Source organism: Limanda limanda, chromosome 4, assembly GCF_963576545.1.
Source record: "Limanda limanda chromosome 4, fLimLim1.1, whole genome shotgun sequence".
In the NCBI taxonomy this organism is placed as follows: Eukaryota; Metazoa; Chordata; class Actinopteri; order Pleuronectiformes; family Pleuronectidae; genus Limanda; species Limanda limanda.
In genome coordinates this window covers 11,588,774-11,608,301 of record NC_083639.1, presented here as the reverse complement: position 1 = coordinate 11,608,301, position 19,528 = coordinate 11,588,774, and the positions used below count along the sequence as shown (strand labels likewise).

Sequence of the window (19,528 nt, the reverse complement as noted above, 5' to 3'; positions counted from 1 at the left end):
ACATTTTTACTTTGAGGTACTTGTTTCTGTGTAGTTTGAGTAAATTAATTCCCTCTATACAGATTAAGTTTCATGTTCAGCCACAAGATTTATTTGCTGCATGTTTTTTGGTCATACTGATTGAACAGCTACAAACTGTAAAACACTGCAATCAAAATTAACAGGGTTGAAGAGACTATGTGAGACACTTCAGATCCCGTCCTGCTGTTAATGTGCCGAGTTCTGGTCCAGCAGGTGAACTTCAGGCCTCAGTTGAATCCTCAAAAACTGAAATGAGGTATTTTTGAGCAGTAAAACTTTAACTGAACATGCCAAGCAGCAGCCTTTGTGTCAAATCCTGCTGTACCAGCAATATCACTTTTGGTTGTCTGAGAAATTTTAAATCCACCTATCCCAAACTTTTCAGACTACTACATGTCAGGTCGTTGGCAGCAGGATGTTCCCGACGTCTCCCCAGCTACACTCTCCATCTCCTCCTGGTGGGATCCTGAGACATCCCCAGGCCAGATGAGATATACACATTATCCCTCCAGTGAGTTCTAGATCTACCCCCAGGGTTTCCTCCCTGTTGGATGAGTCCTGAAATCCTCCAAGGGAAGGTGGCATCCTGATAAGATTGTTGAAACCACCTTAACTTGCTGCTTGCGACGTGATGGCGTGAAGGCATCTCTGAGGCTGAGCTAAGACGACGTCCAGGCGTCGGAAGAGGTTTACTTCTCTGCTGTTCAGCACTAAAGGGATGGACAAGTCCAGGCATGTGGGAACAAACATTTTTTTTTATTTTATAATGCAAACTGCAACATATGAATTATATTATTTACCCAAAAGGAGCAGAAAAAGGTCATATACCCGTGGCAAATAAATCACACAGTCGGTGTTAAATCTAAGTCCAACACGATATTTTCATCCTAAACCATATAAAGGGAAAATCCACCCTAAAACAAAATGTACATTCCATTGACGTCGGACAGTTCATTCTCACTCTGTGAACATCAAGGTCCAGGAACTCCAGATCCAAGGCTCATGTTCCCTCTCCCGCAGACAGCGCACAAGGGAATCCGGACTTCAGCTCAAAGTCAGTTTTTTTGTTTAAGGGATGTGGGCAAATATTCGGGTGCAAACCTTTGCACATGTTGGATCGACAAGCTCAGTCGTGCAGTCGCCGCCTCTCTTGTTTCTGATTTGTTCAAAAATGTTATCTGAACCGAGTAAGATCATAGGATTCATAAAGTGAATTCATCAGGATTTTAGCTTCAAGAGGGCATCCTGTCAGAGAAGGAACTAAGCACAAATATAGCTCAGCGGAAAACTGAACTGCAATTAATCAGTTCAGTTATTGCTTAGATAAATAATATTTACTCTACAAGAGAAAGATAAGTTTCACATTGTTCAGATGCATATAAAAAAAGGAACATGTTTTAAAATGTGATGTCCAATTGACTTTTTCCCCCCGTTTTGGTTGACAAAAATATCCCTGTGCTGTTGGTTCTGGAAACATTTTGCCATTTTTGTACGTCTGCATCAGGTCTCGGAAAGTTTCAGAAAGGATTAGTTGATTAGCTGAAAAACCAGCCACGTGATGAAAACAGTGACAGAAGTCTTTTGTAACTCTGGGAAAAAAGTAAATAGCACCATGTTCACTAAGGGCAAGCCAGAAGGGAAAGGTGGGGGCTGTGAGAGGGGGGGCACAGGGCACACAGAGTTCAGGTGTGCACTTAAGTGCTGCGGCAACAAAACTGCTGATCCTTCAAAAGTCACTTTTTGGTCTTCATTCTCCTTTCTTGTAGTCTGGCTGTGTGCAGCTTATACAAATATAGTCGTCGCTCTCTGCTCGCTCAGCAGAAAGTCCCACGCAGACCTGGTGGAACCACTGGTTACAGCTGCCGTCACACTGGACCCAGTTCACCTGAAATACACAACATTTGGTTTTCTAGATGTGCTGCTGCTTCACTCTCATTGATCAACACTTTCACATTTGTTTTATTACCTCCACTGAGAATATGTTTTTATTATTTTTAGCAGGATTACTTAAAAAAACAAAAAACACTCAGTGCTGGTGCTGATCCAAATAGAATTCTGGATCTAATGAATTTAAATGCGATATCAAAAGGAGACTCATTACTCGGTCATTCTAGTTTGCTTTAGGATTGTTTTTTTGGATAAATGATTCTGTTTTTCTTAAGGGCTCAGATTTTATTTATGTTTCATAATCTAATGTCACTTTGAGTGCGTGTTTTTTGCTTGTGTGAGCTCAAGAGACCAAATTACAATAAATTTTGATAAAGGATTGGATCTTGTTTACGTGAAATTTGATCAACAATAACATGTGTCAGTTTACATTCAGATCAGATAAGTGCTGCATGTTCATATAATAGAATGATCTAAAACGAACCTCGTCCCCCTCTGGCTCTCTGCACCATGGTGCAGCACACAATGAGTAATCCTCGTCAGAGTCTGATGGAGCAGGGTCAGGGTCAGACATTGGGTGTGAAAGAGAACTTGTCCTCTTGGTCTCTTCACTCCTCTCTTTGCTTTTCTTGAATTGCTTCTTGCGACACTTCTTGGCGGTCTCACTGTGCTGAGAGTCGGAGCTTTCCTTACGCCGCTTGGTCCTTTTGCTCGGAGCGTTGACCGACTCCTTTTTGAGACCCGAGCCTCCATTCTGCATCGAGACGTAATTATTAAAACAAATATAGCAAAGATTGTGAATACAAGTGTTATCGTGAATGTGCTCCAGAATCAATGATCTTGGTTTTAATCATCACCTTGCTGTGATGGAGGCTCCCTCTCTGAGATTGCTGGTCCTGTTCTGTGTGCTTCCCACTGGGGGGGCTGTGTGAGGGTGGGGGCGCCAGTTTATACAGCAGGTATCTGTACAGCTGCTCGGTCTCAGGCAGAGTGACCTGCAGCAGGAAGCCCTCCACCATCAGCTCCTCCAGCTCATGACCAAGTCCTGTGACAAGCGTGATACAGGCGTTCAGAGGGTGAAATGAACAGACTGCATATGTAAGTGTGATGTGTGTAAAAGCTTTAAACACTGACCCTGGAGTGGAACAGACTGGTGCTCTGTATAAAAAGATGAACCATTTATTTCCTGAGTCAGATGTGAAGATATTCTGGGTCCAGCTTTCACCTGAAACAATCAAAACATCCACCCAGTGACCAACAAAGCAAACAAATCATCTAATGGTGAATTATTTTAAGTCAAGAGGCTTATCTTTTCAACTATATGATTCCACTGACCATCTTTGACACTTTCTCCAGCACTCCCTCTGTGCATGCCTGCTGTACTCTGTGCTGCCACTGCACCGTCCTCTCGATGAGGAAGCGCAGAGCGTCTCCCTCTGGAAGTCGAACCCGGATCCTCTGCAGTGAAGCCAGCAGCGGCAGGACCTTATCCAGAGGTGGTTTTCTCGACCGCTGACAAAGAGGGCAAAGCCAGGCTTGGCCGTACTCAAGGTCGGCGGCTGCTTCCACACAGCCACAGTGGAAAACGTCTCGACAGAGCTCACACTGCACCATGGCACCTGAAGGGGCCTTTTGGCAAACACAAACACTGAGTGGGGACCAGCTTTCAGCAGGAAGAAGCTTGGATTCATTTGATGTCCTCAAAGCCAACAAGATCTCCATCTCCCTCTGACGGACCTCAGCGAGTGTGGTCATCTGTGAGGGGGGAAAATGTAATCTATTAAATCCAATTTAAAACAACTCTCCTTTAGTAATTGACACAGTAATTGTATGTCATGACTAATTACTGTAATTAGTTAGACCTATCAAATTTAACATTAGCGCAAACAACTCAAAAATCAATCATGCTTTACTGAGCACATTTAATTAGTAATATTCCTGAATTTCTTTTAGATAATCATAATTTCACCATTTTGGCAGCTCTGATCACACTATTTGTTACAGGGTCAAGTTGTACAATTATCGTTGTTGTGTTTATTGAAAATACAGGATCACTCACAGCAGAGGCGGAGTCCTTGCTCTCAGAAAGCGCTCTCTCTACATCACATAGAGATTCCAGTTTTGCTGAAGCTTTTTTATTTGTTTGTGGAGGCTCTTTAGATTTCTTAGATCTTGACCTCTGATGTCCGGCCCCTACGTCACATCTTGGGCAAAGCACCTGAAAACACAAAAGCAAACACACATCACCTGATGGTCCTAGCATGCAGGATAATTTTAAATGACTCTCACCAAGCAAAATCTCTGTTTACCTCAAGGAGAGAGAACGGGGAGTTTTTCAGTAGGAATGTCTTTGCTGCGCTTTCCTTCCAGGCCTGAACGTCACTGACCAGGGCCTCCAAACGACTCAGTGGGTTGAGCCTCACTGGGATGCCCTCCGCTATGAGAACCAGCTCAGAGAGGCTGTCCAGCACAGGAATACGTCCCCCGAGCTACAAGCACAGCAACCCAAAATAAACAATCCAAGCATCACCATCTCTGGCCAAGTGTTCAATCCTTCAGTATAGCGGAGATTTATTTTACCTGGAGAGCTTCAGCCTCATGCAGCCACTTCTTGGCCTTGGTGACGACGTCCTTCAGCTGCAGACAGTTGGGCAGATAAGCAGGGATGTTGTCTACTTCTTGTAGCGCAGCGTCAAGAGTTTCTAAGCTGTGACATGGCCTGTGAAGTGACACAAGTTTTAATACCTTAGATTTATATAGGAATAACCACCATCAGTTAAATACAGAACAAGACAGAACAGTACAAACATACATTTTTGTAAGAGAAATGCATTTATTTCCACAATTGTATAGAAAGATCAAATATCAGATCATTTGAAAAGCTCGAGTCTGGTGCTCTACAGTGCGTCCTCTCTGTGGAGCCATTAATGGGTTAAGCACTAGAACCACAGCATGATCCTCTTTATCCACTATGATCCGGCTCTGCAGACTTGGCACATTTCACTCTGCACTGTCTGGAGTTTAAGCCGGTTTCACACAACAATTAGTTATTTTTGTAATTCGACTATGTTTGGTTATTTACTTTTAATGCTGAGAATTATTCAACTTTTGTCCCTGACACTGCGAGTTTATAAGACTCGTTCACATGAAAAAGGCTTTAGCTCAATCTATTACACACTGAACACCAAGAGCAAATCTACTTCATGAGGAGGCAGCAGTGTCTGATTTAAGTTAAAGAAACTAAGGGTTGGAAGAGGTAAACATGAAAAGGTCCTCACCTAGCCTCGATGAGGCTGAGAGCCTTCTCCTCCCACTGCTCCGACACCGTCAGCAGCTCCTGCAGACGAGCCATGGCTCTCTCCACGGAGCTGTGAGGGGCCAGACCCACGCCCTGGTCTATCAGCCTCCTCATGGTGTCCAGACAGAGGTTGTCGGGCCAGCTGCTGGCCTGCTGCACGGCCTCCAGCCAGCGAGCCTGCTCCAGTCTCTCCCTCAGCAGGGGCAGCTGGGGTAGCTCCACGTCCAGGCCCAGACTCACATCCAGCAGGTCCTGCAGTTCCTGTGGGCTAGGAGTCTCGTCAGAGAGGAGACATTCACTGCGCTGATGGAAGTCATCCACCCGGGTCAATAGGTCCTGGAGGTCAAGGAGAAAGCATTCAGTACCAGCATTTGAATTATTGGACAACACTATGTTCAAAAAGTCTTTGAATAGCTTCACACACATAAAGATGACGACACTTAAGTTGAATACACTGCTAGTTATCCTTGTGTTTAAATTAAAAAAAATCATATACATTGTAACTATTCAAATCAAAGCTCCCTGACCTTCAGTAACGGTCCCTGTCGGATTGTACACGGCAGGTTGTCCAACTGTCGGACGAAGGACCTCAGCTCGTCCACAGTCAATTCGTTCTGGTTTTGAGATTTTCCTCCTCCAGAACGATACCTAAAACAGAGGAAAACAGCTCAACAGACAGATAAAGGACAGATATCACAATTACATAAATAGTAACAATAATAAAAATAATACTTTATTAACTTAAATCTATGAAGTTGGCCCCTTGAAAATAAGTCAAGCATGTAGCCACCTTTGTCTGGCAGGTTAAATAGAAAACACTACCAGTAAATGAGCCCTGCTAACACCTATAGTAAGACAACAGAGTCAATAACAGTAATTAAGATGAATGGGAGCCAGCTCACATTAAAACCCACTGTAAAGATGTCACTTGTGTTTAACCAACAAGAGGTGACAATATCACAATACTGATTTAGCATCTAGCAATATCCGCTGTAGGTAAGAATCAATGAAGCAGTTTGAATATTTGTGTTATGGTCCGACTTTGACTCCTATCGATGCAACCAAACATTTCAAATCCTTTAAATTTGTTCTACCTCGTCTGTCGCTTTCCATTAAGAAGCTGTTGTGCCATCGCAGCGACTTTATCCGCCTCTGTGGCGACGGTGCAGAGCTGATCCAGGGAGCTGGTGTGTGGGAACGCCTTTGTCTCCACCTGTTCCACCAGACTATGAAGCTCTTCCAAACCTGACCAGAAAAATTGTAATTTTAAGTTTTCAGAAAAATAAACACACAAATGGTCAGTCGATGTTTACATACAGTATGTCACTCGAAAGTCATGAGCAGTTTTGATCCTTTTCTGAAAAACGTGTACCTCTGAATATGAAATAATGTGCCTGCTTTACTTATAGGGTTACGTTATATAAAACAGCGATGAAAGCTGACTGTGTACTAATGAGTATCTCAATAAAAAAAGGACAAGGCGGATTCATGATAACGCTGTTGTAGTATCCTGGACATTTTAGAGTTTCCAACAAACCTTTTTTCTTGTTTCCTTTGTTCTCCAGGATCTCCCGAACACTGCAGACCCATTCTTTATACGACTCTGCACGCAGCTTCACTGATGCCATCATGGGGTACAACTCATCCAGTGTAAACTTGTAACTAGGAAAAAACAATGCAAGACAATGAATATGCCATTATGATTATTGAACTTTCCTAGGTTTATTAAAGTAAAATGTAAATATTCATTCTTTCTAAATGAACCTAGGGTGTGAAATTGGATGAGAAATTGTACACAAGGCATCGATTTCACTTTCAACAGCTTATTTTAACAGCTTATTTTAACCATGAAACTACAACTACCCCCACAACAACCAAGATCTGGGTGGTTTATGTAACATTAAACTGAGTTTAATTCTCTCAACTCAGCAACATGGAAGCATATGCTTTTTTAAAAGATTACATTATAATATATATCAATACTTGGAAATTCAGCCTTTTAAGATAAGATATTACTAAGTCACTGCCACAGAAAATGCACATTTTATTTGCTCTGTCAAAAATATTTAATTGTTGACAAATTTAAGCAGGACTTCTTGCTGAAGTACATCATTCTCCTACATGTGGGCGAAACCCTCAAACATTTTGTGAGATGTTATATTAATGAATTATGCTCTACAATATAAAGTAGAAGTGATACATGAATTAAGCATTTTTTATTATATTCAAAGTTGAAAAACAAGATGATTTAATAATAGCAAATAGGAAAAAGAGATGCAACACAAAAATCTAAAAAGAATCAGGAAGTGAGTGTATGTTATGTTGAGGTGCTGAGTGAAGACTCACTGGAGTGTGAGGTTGCTGCGAGGACACGAGCAGAGGTTGTGGGTGTGGTACAGACAAACCATCTTGCCGGGACTACAAGCGCATGTGATGCCAGACAGGTAGCAGGTGGTCCGACACTTTGTGCACTGCCGTTCCTCATCTGGGAGCACCTCATAATCAACTTGCTTTGATTGCAACACACCCTGGGGAAACAGGTTCACAGATGTTAGAGCCGGGGTGGAGACAGAGGAGCTCAATGTGACAGCTGTGTTGGCTACTCAACGAAATCTTTGGATCTACTATGATTAATATCTTCAAAATGTGTTTTTAAATCAACTTTTCTTTACAGAAGCTACAGCATGCACCCAGTTTAACCCTTTACTCTGATAAACTAATCAAAACAACAGGCCCTTCAGACAAGAGCTGCTCACCATTTTTTTTATCCTCTGTCTTAGTTGTTCTTCTTCTTGGAGCATGAGCGTCATCTCCTTTTGCACTGCTGACGCCAGATCCACATCCATCGTGATTGCTTTACAGGCCATGTTACAAACCATCTCGTCATGTGAGAAGACACAGTACCTGCTCAGCTGGCGATAGTGTTCCACACAGTTACGGCCAATGGGCATCTGACAGAAAACACAAAGGAAAGTCTCTAAGGCAGCAGAAAAATATGGTAACAATGTTGATAATAAATACCTGTTCCTTCAAGTAACATTTTCCCAACCCATAAATAAAAAAATTGTATTTGCTGTATGTCGTTTCTTCATTTTTATTTTCTTCTATGAATTGATATATTTAGCATATTTGAATGTTAACGATCCAGTGTGTACGATTTATTAGGATCTATCAGCAGAAATGGAACATAGTATTTATAATCGCGTATTTATCTGATTATAATTGTCCGATATGAGGGGTATTCAATTATCATATATATATATGTATAATTTAGAATTATATATGTTAAAACAAAAACATGGCTAGTGATGTACAAACAGATGATGAATAGTCTTCTTACCCAATCCATTGTGCAGAAGTTGACAGCTTCAGCAAAGTTGAAACCCTGGTTGAATCCACTGTGGTAAGCTCTGGGAAAGGTGATGACGAATTCGCCTGCACACTGGTTGGTGCGATAGATCTAATGAAGAGTAAGGAAGGACAGAAAAATCACAAGTTGTACGTTTTAGTCCCCTTTAAACTTCATCCCACTTATTTTTAAAAGAAATAAAGGTTGAATGGTTGTGAGGTTGAACTTATTACCGGGACGCCGTTGTTCATCAGTGTGTTGGGATTCATGATGGTGACCAGCTGGTGAAGAAGGTCTGGCTGGGACTCAAACAGCTCAGGAGCCAGTTTCTTCATGACAGACTCGAGGTGCTCCGCAGCGTAACCAGGGACCCCGTACCACGTCTTTGGCTCCCCCCTACACATATGGTCAAACATCTTCAGTAAGCTCCAGTAGAAGAAGGTTATATCAGTTCTGACCCACCTGCCATGCTGTGTAAACAGTGCATTTAGATTTTGGGATATTTCAGAAACAAATCAAATTTTCTGACCAGGTTAAATAATTTGTTCCTGGTTTAACAAAACAATCTTTAAAATCGCTATTATTGATTCATTATGAAGTTAAATGAGGGCACTTTACCAGTGCAGATAGTTTATGGAGTAGCTCCAGTGGTCCTCAATATGCCAGCAGAAGGAGGAGAAGCACATTCCCACATACAGCCATGGTAACTTCATCCCACAGATGTCGGCTGTAATGTGATTCAGCACCGAGCTGTCCAGCACCGGCATGTTGTTCAGGTTCCAGCCACTGGTCAGGTAATGCTGCAGGTGAGAGACACAACTCAACACTCAAAACCAGCCCTGTCAACTGAAAACTAATCATATCTGAAAACAGAATATCCGTTATGTTCATGTGTCCTAATTCCCAGGTCAAAGAAAGTACACTGGTGTAGGAAGTCCTGAAAGATATGATGACAAAAGCCTAAATCCTCTGAGAACTGAGAATTTCAGTTTTTTAATAAATATTTATTCAGTATTGAGGGTGGACATGTTTTTATTCTTCAATAATTGTTGTATGATCAACATCACTTATTTATTATCTAGAGCTATCTAAAGCTCTTATTTATTATCTAGATTTTAAGGCGACACAAGTTAACACCTTATCATTTCAGTAGCGCTGAAAGACATCTAATTAACACCAAAATGAATGTTGACAGTACACAAGTGTAACAAACAACATCACCAGGACAACGGTTTATACCTCGTCCTCAGGAGAGAGCTCAAAATGGCTGTTCCTCACAGGGAAACCACTCCCAAACTCCTTGGAGGCAATATCTGCTCCGTACTCCACGGTGACGTCATCCTCGATGGTGCTGACGAGACGCCAGAACTCCTTCTCCACCAGCTCTGTGGGAACCATCTAAAAAAATAACACACAAAAAGCTCTGTATTGAACACAATTAAAAAATATATATTGGCGACACAAACTTAGAAGAACTGATACACACGTATCAATTTGAGCTTGGATTTTTTTTGGGGACTAATGTAAAGAACAGCTCTTTTTTTGTTTTGACGAATTTGGCTAGATAAAAAATGTCTTTGTTTGACTTGTAATACACAAGGTCTGTTTCTCTGGCTACACCCACCCACCCCCACCAGTATTTGATAAGACAAACAGGAGACTTGCTGGAAGTGTGTTGTGTTATCAAAGCATTCCTTTGTTCCAGACCAAAGCCATTAAACCAAATAAAAGAACAAGATTGTTTCCCTTTCAAAATCTGCCAATGTCTGCATCTTGTCTCAGGAAAGCTTTTCTTGGATAAAAATATATAATTTTCATGAACTGGAATATTCGGTGCATGTTGATATTTGGTGCAAAATGCAGTAAATACAGTAAAAATGAGACATCGAAACGAATGCTAAGGAGATGTCATCTTTGGGGTTATATAATATTATCTTTACCAATCATGACAAGAAGTCATATCTCTGCCATTTTAGTTTTTGTCTTTTCTGCTAAACTCAGGTGTCTATACCACTGTGCAATTACATGTCCATAACCCTAGTTGGCTCTGGGGTTTCTTTGCCACTGTGTGCATATTTCAGACAATGGCGAGTTAAAATAAACTGATCATATCGCTGTTGTAGCTAATAAATGTTGAACAACGGCTGCTTTCACAGAAATTAGTGCATTGAGAAAAAGACAAAAGACGATGGAAACGATGACACAAATGATTATGTGTAAAATGGAAAACTTATTGGATATCAATTAACAATATCAATCAATAGGTGTTGCAAACTCACATGAACTGGCATGTTGAAATAATCCGACTTGAAGGAGTCGGCCATGTCTCCAAAGGCCTGGAGGGTGTAGCTCCTGCCGGCCTGCTCGAAGCCAAAAGCGACAGGAGGTTTGCCACATTCCTGCGAGAGAAAATATAAAATATGAAGTAAAAACACAAACTTCTTTGTTCTCTTTTATGTTTGTGGATATCAGACGGGAGCTTCTCGTTTTGGCTTCGAATTAAGCTGCTCTTTCAGGGTTTAGCTCCCTGTGGGGTGGAGCTTTGGAAACTCACCTGAGCCAGGCACTTGGGGCATCTCCAGTCGCCTTTGGGAACATCGTGGAGGGGAGGCATCAGACAGAAAATGTGGTAGCTGTCATCACAGCCGTCACACAACAGCAGGCGTTCCTCAGCGGTCCCATTGCCACATACCTGGCACATGTACTGGTCCACCTGAGAACACAGAACAGCGGTACTGCCTTTGTTCTATGAAGTGAAATCTTCTTTCATACATATAACTGACAGCAGAGGGTAAGGATCATCCGTCCTTTTATTTCTACAGTATTAGAATCATGGTGAAGGTAATTATAATTTCAGTAACATAGAATAAACTTACTTTATTCTGGGGAGGTTTGATGATCGTTTTTAATAAGGTTTCTTCATATTCTGTTGGATCCTCACGTTCAATGGGCTCCTTTTTCACCTGTGTAATCCCCATTCTCACTGAAAGACATTGATAAAGGCTCAATCCAAGATTTGAGATTCTTTTAAGAGTTTCACTCATTTTAACCACATCAACATTGATGTTGCCGTGATAAATCAATAAGCACTGGCTGTCTTTGTCCTCACCACGCTCGGGTTTGACAGCAAATGTTCCCATCCTCCTCCTGAGATTGGGACGATTCTCACAATCTTCACCAGGTTCCGTTTTGAAACAACCTCTCTGTCAGAATCACAGTGAGTGTCAGAAAGAAAGGTAAGAGCTGAACATATAAAAACAAGTCCCCTGCAACTAGGATACCAGATGGCTCATGTGGAAATATATGGCTTATATAATTGGTGTGACAATATCAGAAATACTGAGAAAAATGTATCAACTCACTTCAGATCTCATTCGTTTTGCTCGGCGAGCAATGCTGCAGGTCTCCTGAGGCTGGACAGACTGGCGCTGCGGCAGGTCATGAGGGGTGTACTCCTTATCTTTAGTGTCATTGGTCAAGGTGGCCTTCTACGGAAAGAGGTAAGGACACATTATTAAAGACTGAACTAGTCAGGTTAAAAACCAGCCACATTTGTTCCCTGGAACTTTATCTTAATAAATAAACCTGTTTCATGCTCTCAAAAAACACAGATTTGACACAAAAAATAGTGCTGACATATGCTTGAAGACAGTAGACATTTTAGATTGTGTGAATGACCTAACTCCTCGAAAAGATGACCTCAGAAATACTTGTTCTGGATTACATACTGTACATGTTGCACATGAGCCATCCACTAAAGAGTCCCTTGAAAAAGTAGATTCCTGTAGACTTTCGAGATAGATGTTGTGCTTTTGATGCTTGTTGGCTTGCATAGGTATTGTAGTGGTTGGTATTGTAGTGGTTGTACAGTGACCATATTATTATGATCATCGTCTGAAGATAGTGTTTTACCTTTTTTAATATTTTGTTGCTTTTGATCAGGGCTTTAATGCTTGGAATGACTGATGAGAACAATGAAGGATCTCTGTGTATGATAATGAGCGAAATAAAATTAAGTTGCCTCGTCTTTTCTCAGGACTAAACTCAGGTAAGGTCATTCAACATTTCCTCTATTAAACTTAAACTTCTGTCAATTATAACAATCCTGTATGTACCGAGCTAGCAGAGAAAGTCAGTAATACCCTTGGATTCATAATAATATACTGAATTCCTTGAAAAGGACCTACAGTGAACTATAAATTCTTCCAGAAAACATTCACTGAACTGTGAACAGGCTGTGAACAGGTCTAGCTACTACTGCTCAGCTGGGGAAAGAAAACATACGTGACGTACAGGCAGATTGGCTCCAGTATGGAACAGGTTATATGGGTAGAGGATCCGCTCATAGTGCGCTCGCAGATGAGAGCCAATTGCCTTGCCCGGCGCAAAGCCCATCTTGACGGATATCCTAGTCCAGCGTCGCTCTCTGCAGACTGCATCAAAACCTCCCTCTTCATTCACCAACTGTGGACAAACAGATACTATAAGTTCAGTATGAAATCAGTCACATGTGTAAATTATCTAACAAATGTATAATTTCATTGTGAATTGTATGTGGTCCTTTTCCTCACCTCATAATTATGAAACTAGACTTTGCACATACCTTATTCAGCTGATAAAGATCCAAGATCTTTCTTTCCACATGAGGAATTTTCAGAGTGCATCCTTGAAGCTCCCAGAATTTTGCCATTTGATCCAGGAAGTTGAGCTTAACTCTGGTCTGAGCCTAAAAACAGGATCAAACAAAGGTTTTACATAAGAACAAAAGACAATAACATAGAAAAAAGTCAAATAATTTGTAATTCTTACTGAATGCAGCATTTACACTTAATAGATTTTCTGTATCTTAAATAGACGCATGGTAAATTAACAAACCTCCAATTCATTGAGCCTTTGTATCCGTGGTGTGAACTTGAGTCTGTCAACATCACAGGCAAAAGGCGGCTGCCAATCCTGAGTGAATAAAAATAAAAACACATTTTAAAGCAAAAGAGACTAAAACTTTGATGATCATACTAGAACATGAGACAATAAAAGGTCATTTTGTTTTTGATACGTCAGTCTGTAATTATAGGTTAGGTACTACCACACCCCATGTGACCAATGTGCAATTACAAAAAGTTGGACGGTGTATGTGTCATTGATCTTATAAACACTTTCTCAATGGACATTAAACCATTCAGATTGCTGTGGTTTTCTCTTTGATACATAAAACCTACGCAATCTATGTTCTCCACAACGAATAAACAGCAAAATCAGAGGAAATGAGAACCTTTTAAATGTTGATACTCAAAACTTATATGTATTTTGAAAGCATTTTACCAGCCACCCTCTTATCTGGCCTGGTTTGGCGCAACAAGGAGTAAAGTTTTAAAAATAAATCCAGTCTGCACACCAGGTCTGATCAGCCAGTAACCTGCAGTTCTTCAGGGTAAACTTATCTAAGCCAAGCCTACACTAAGCCATTGCGTGTGTGAAGGGATCATGTGACTTGACTCAGCTGTTGCTAGAAGTTTCTAGAAATTAGGCTTCAGATCTGGATCCAATTCAAACATCAATTACCACAGTGGTTCATCGACACTGGAGAAACAAAGGGTTCCTTCATGGAAATAGACAAAATTCTCTTTATAAATGACCACCTGTTTGAAAGCATTTTACCATCTCATTCTCTATGCTGGCCTGGTTTGAGTCGACAAGGAGGAACAATCTAAAAACAAATTCAGTCTGCACACTGAGTCTGATCAGCCAGTTACCTGCAAGTAAAACCCAGAACCTGTTGATAAAGCCAAGCCTACAGGAAGCCATCTCGTGTGCCAACATTCAAATAGCTGAGGGCAATTATTTTGGGTTAGGCTGATCCACACAACAACACATGCTTTTTGGTGAGATGTAATGAGTAACATTCTTATTACCACATAAAGGCTAAATATATTATGTATGCCTGTTTGGCATGAGCAAAACTACATGCTAAATAAATACAATTTTAAAGCATTCATTAATTTGAATTAAATCAAAATGTTGTTTGAATCCAATATAACAATTTAAAACTTACAAAGTTTGTCAATTTGAAATGAATTTGTTTTATTATCATACCACAGAAGAATCACCAAGATATGATTCAACAAAAATAAGATGAGAGACCACCAGATTCCTCCTGGCCTGTGTGATGGTGTTTACAATAGCAGCGTAACTACTTAACTACTCCTACTGACAGACTTAACACCAACATGCCTGATATTGATGCTCTTGCACACTGTATTGAAAACAAACACGCTCATGCTAGACCACACAACTTCCTGCCAGACTGGAAAACTGCGTAGGTTTAATTGTGAGACACCACAGTGCTGCTGATTTAAGATGAGTGAGACCATTACAAAGAAAGATGAAAACAACGTGTGAAACTTTGACTTTGGTAGAAAGTATAACATCTTAGAAACAACAGGCTGATAACAGTCAACACTGTCATATACTGACATGAATTTATTGTTACTTGTTGGATTAAGAGCTGTTTTGTGTTACTTAGACTAAAACTCTGTACACGTACGGCTGAAATAATCCAGTTATTTCTCCAAATATTCATGAAATCCTTGAGTCATACAGAACAGACAGAAACATTTTAATCTCAGAGATGACTTTCATGCATGTATAATTACACCTGTCGTACCAAGTGGATGTTTATGTTTACTTCAATGGCTTGATTGTGGCCTCATCTCAGTGTTTAGGCTTTCTGAGGAAAAATATTACCTAAGTGCATCAACAATAACAAAACAGATTTTTGGATTAGTAAATAATAGCTTTATAGTTAGTTTATTTTTTAAATCGTATGTCATTTTAATATGATACTTGATTAAAATATCTAAGTTTTTTATTTCCCAATTACTTAGGTAGATACATAAAATATTTTTGCATAGCAAATTGGACAAATACAAAATGTAATAATATCTTAGTTTTGCACTGAAAGTATCATTCTCTCATCTTGGAACCAAACTCCCTCTGAAACTAGACTGCAATCAAAAGCAATGAGCTAGATGTGCATGCGGGTTATGTACGGCTCATGTGACTTGACTGAACTGTGCCTGGAAATTAGGCAACAGATCTGGATCCAATTCAAAACGTAACATCCCAATGGATCTTCAATAGTAGAGAAACCAATGGTTCATTCGCGGAAGTTTAGTCAGAGTTCTCTGTATAAATGACCACCTGTTACAGTGGGAATAGCAATAGAAATGCAAAATTTAAGAAAATACTAGAGTAACTGGGTCTGGACAGACTTTTTACTTCCTGGGTTGAAACTTATAGTTAGAACAGGGACAACAATGGCTGCATTAACAGCACCTTATCAATATGCAGATGATGCTGGATTAGACTCACAAATGTCCGACCATAAAAGGAAAACAATGCCTTTGAAATATATGGAACCGGACTGGGTTTTCTGACCATTCTCAGAGCACAGGTCTAACCACAACTGTTTAGAATTAGAAGCATAATTTTGGTCTTGACTTATGAGGCTTTTTCTCTTGTACAAACTGACAAATATGAGTGATGAGATGGTACCCACGATAACAGCCATAACATGGCAGGGAATAATTTGCGTATGTACTAATAAACACTTCAATATGTAAACCATGCAAAACCCTGGAGGAAACGATAAGAACACTGTGCACCCAGAAACCTCTGATCAAAAACAGGTTGTATGACAACATCACCTTCCTCTTTAAAACCCAAACCTTGTTAACCATTGAGCAAAAAGGAGAGAAAAAATGGTGACAAAGAAAAAAGAGATATCAGGTCACATCCTATCTTACGAGTATGCAATGTGTGCCTTTGCCATACAAGCCCCCGGGATGTCCATCATTGTCCTGGCTTTCCACTCAGAAGATCTCCGATTTGAGATTGTTTATCGGTCTGTTTGGCTAACACATCACCCTAGAGCCAAATTTTGGTCTGAATGTTCAGTAGAAACTGATGGTGCATGACACAACGCTGCAGATAGTGGTGCGTATACACAGTAGGCGAAATAGTGGAGTTCTGCTTTTTGCATGTATTTTACATACTAGTTTACACTTGATGAATAGGTATTGTGTTTGCACTTATGTGTTGACCTGTTGCTTCTTGAACATATGGTATGTGAGAAATAAGATACACACCCCGTCATTGCGATCATAAAGAAGCCAGTAATATTTAAAGGTCTTGCAGAATAGTGGGCCACAACTTAGTACCTCTTAATATCTTTAAAAATGCTGAAATCAACTAAATGTCTCTATAAAAAGATATGCACTGAAGTGTGGTGAAAATCTAGTTAAAGCTATTCAGGCACAAGTCAGTCCCTTCTGTTACACATCAGGAAAAACCTAAACAAGCAGCATCTATTCTACACGTTCTTTTGTTTACATCAGCTGTGCGTTTTCGGCCTGTGCACCAGCAAACCCTGAGATCAGTCCCTCGTCCACCATTTTTTTTTAAAACAACAACAATTCAGTCGCTCGTACCCCTTCCTGGTGTAACATGCAAAATGGGCTTTTACAGCTTCCTGACTTCTGCTTTCAGATGAGTCTCATGTTATCTGATGCAGATCCAAGAAAACAATTCACCCAGGACCCTTCATGTCTTTTTTCTTTTCAGGGATACATCTGGCAGATATCACATTAGTCGTCGGCCATGGTATCATTTATTTAGGCAGAATGTGTCCTTTATCTAATTTGCGTGGAGGCTTGGACACACCCTTGAACGCCCTCCTCTCCCTCAGTGCATCAGAAATAAGGTCAATGCAAGATTAAATTCCTGTCTTTTTAAATAGTTAGGTGGACATTTATATAATTATCTCATCTTCTTTACTGTGCTGAGAGATTTCTAGATGTTATAAAAATTTTTACCACTACGATCTGATGGAGATGTGGATTAGAGACAGGATCGTCCAATGAGAGTAATAAAATACTATAAAGACAGCCAACGGTTTTCACAAGTTGTTTTCATAATAACGACATTGTGTAGTAGTGGGAGCCTAAAAGCTTAGCTAACAAACTGAGGACGTCAACGACGAAGACTAAAAGCGGATTTAAGTGCATTAAAAGATCCATAACAATAATAATAATAGAAAGAGACAATGTCCATTAAAGACTACGTCGATCGTCCGACTCCATTTCTCCATAGACAGTTGGTCAGCGAGCACGTAGGTAACGTTATCCCCCGTTTATGTCACACAACCGCGGCTTTAAACAGGCCTGATTAACCCTGGCTCGATTACCTCACACTGGCTAAACCTGTCAAATCCCGATGGGGAAGTTTAGCCACGACATTTCAACTGTTTCAAAAGAAAAGACGACATTCTAGTTTCTGTCTTCACGGGTCGAAACCGTGCGCAGGCTCCAGGAAGCGGATATTTCTGCGCTAATGTAAACAATCCGTGTCATTAATGTGCAAAGTTCAGCGGCTGGATTTAGATTTCAGGGGAAATGTCTCTAAAGGTGACTTTTACCACAGGGTCACGTTGGACAGTTTGTGAAACGGGAGGAAACTTGACCGGGACCCGAGTGTCCTCCTGACCGGACCGAGTCTGAGAGTTCCTGGGCAGCGGCTGTTAAGCAAACGCAACACTCTCCCAGGCTCTGGCTGACAATTCAACTCGCAGCCGCAATCCGCCATGTTGAAAACCCTGTCTAAAAACACACAACTTTGCCTGCTATTAAAAACACAACAGCTAGCCACGGCCAGACGAAGCCCTGGAACTCTCCCCCCGGGTCTCCGGTGAAAGACGATGCGGGGTTAGTGTTACACTCACCGGCGGCGGGCGGACTTTGCAGATGCCAGTTTTCTCTGCGATGGGTCGTATTTTGTTGATGTACGCGAACGGGTCGGCGAATTCCTCCCAGCTGGGCTCGAACACGGGGCACTCCGGGGGCGGAAGGAACTCATTCTGCTGCGGCTGAGTCATGCTCGCATCTTCGTTGTAGTGGCCCCCGCTGTGGATGTTGTTTTTATTGTTATTGTTGTTGCTGTCGTCGTGGGGACAGATCGCTCAGTTCATGTCCGCGCTCCACTTCAATGAGCCCACGGACGAATTATCGAGTTGGAGACGAGAGCGTGACAGCCAGGCAGCGTGCACATCCGCATCAGAAAGTAGACACCCATAAAAACGAATAAGGCCACGCTTTGATCGCTGCTGTGACGCTGGTGCATCGCACTGGAAACAGGGTGTTACGTGTGAGCACTGGTTGTGTTTATAACTCATATTTAATATATATTTAACAGGCACAAGTGGTGCTGGCCACATCTGTCAGGGGAGTTAAATACCGGCGGGTCTGCTTTAGACCAGCAGAAAGTCTAAAACTTAATTTTAATCCCATTTAAAAATAAATAGCAGCAAATACTTTGTGACTATATAACTCTGTAGTTGCGGGATTATAAAGCTTATTGGTTCCGTGGTTTCCTCACAGATGATCGCTCCCCGCTGGGTGAGCTTGGTTCGTTACACCCCTTCGCCCGCAAATCAATCGGTTAACAAACGAAGAATGATCTGGATCGCCCCCGCCCGGCTGTGTCGACATAATAGACGCGACTGAAGGGACGTCGGGTGACCCTAATCGAGCACACCCAGGAGATCCATACGCGCCGACCGGCACTTCGTTTTTAAATGGTCTAGAGGAGCTCGTTGATTGGTGGAGACCGCAGTCACGTGGTGAGAGTTGGACTGTTTATGTTTTCATAAGAAACCTTTTTATTCGTTTATACTGAACCAGCCCCTGAAAGCATCCACATGCGTAAAGCAGCGTTAGCGTCTATAGAACAGAACGTGTTCATGTTTTAAACGCGTTCTCTTGCAGAACCACGCGTTTCATCGTGTCGATGTGCATTACGTCACTTGCTAAATAGTCTTCCAACCATAAACAACTACAGTCGTCACCACATGAATGTGTTTCTCCACCAAACAGATAAGTAGCATTTACATTCATTTTTGTTTCGACTCATATAATAAA

The 19,528-nt window shown here is 41.2% G+C and overlaps 1 protein-coding gene across 1 annotated transcript; it reads right to left on the bottom strand.

The window, feature by feature from the left end:
- Nucleotides 1–756: 756 nt before the first annotated feature.
- On the bottom strand, nt 757–18,613 carry kdm5ba (lysine demethylase 5Ba). Its single transcript, XM_061070068.1, has 27 exons — nt 18,334–18,613; nt 13,431–13,508; nt 13,159–13,281; nt 12,849–13,019; nt 11,918–12,043; nt 11,665–11,758; nt 11,432–11,538; nt 11,110–11,268; nt 10,835–10,954; nt 9,795–9,953; nt 9,174–9,355; nt 8,789–8,951; nt 8,547–8,666; nt 7,963–8,157; nt 7,553–7,734; nt 6,744–6,868; nt 6,301–6,451; nt 5,734–5,854; nt 5,187–5,542; nt 4,489–4,627; nt 4,218–4,397; nt 3,968–4,126; nt 3,244–3,663; nt 3,043–3,133; nt 2,766–2,953; nt 2,393–2,662; nt 757–1,906 (listed from the first exon to the last, which is right to left on the bottom strand). The coding sequence occupies exons 1-27, from the start codon at nt 18,484–18,486 to the stop codon at nt 1,769–1,771; spliced, it is 4,470 nt and encodes a 1,489-aa protein (XP_060926051.1). The 5' UTR covers nt 18,487–18,613; the 3' UTR covers nt 757–1,768.
- Between the last annotated feature and the right edge of the window lie 915 nt (nt 18,614–19,528).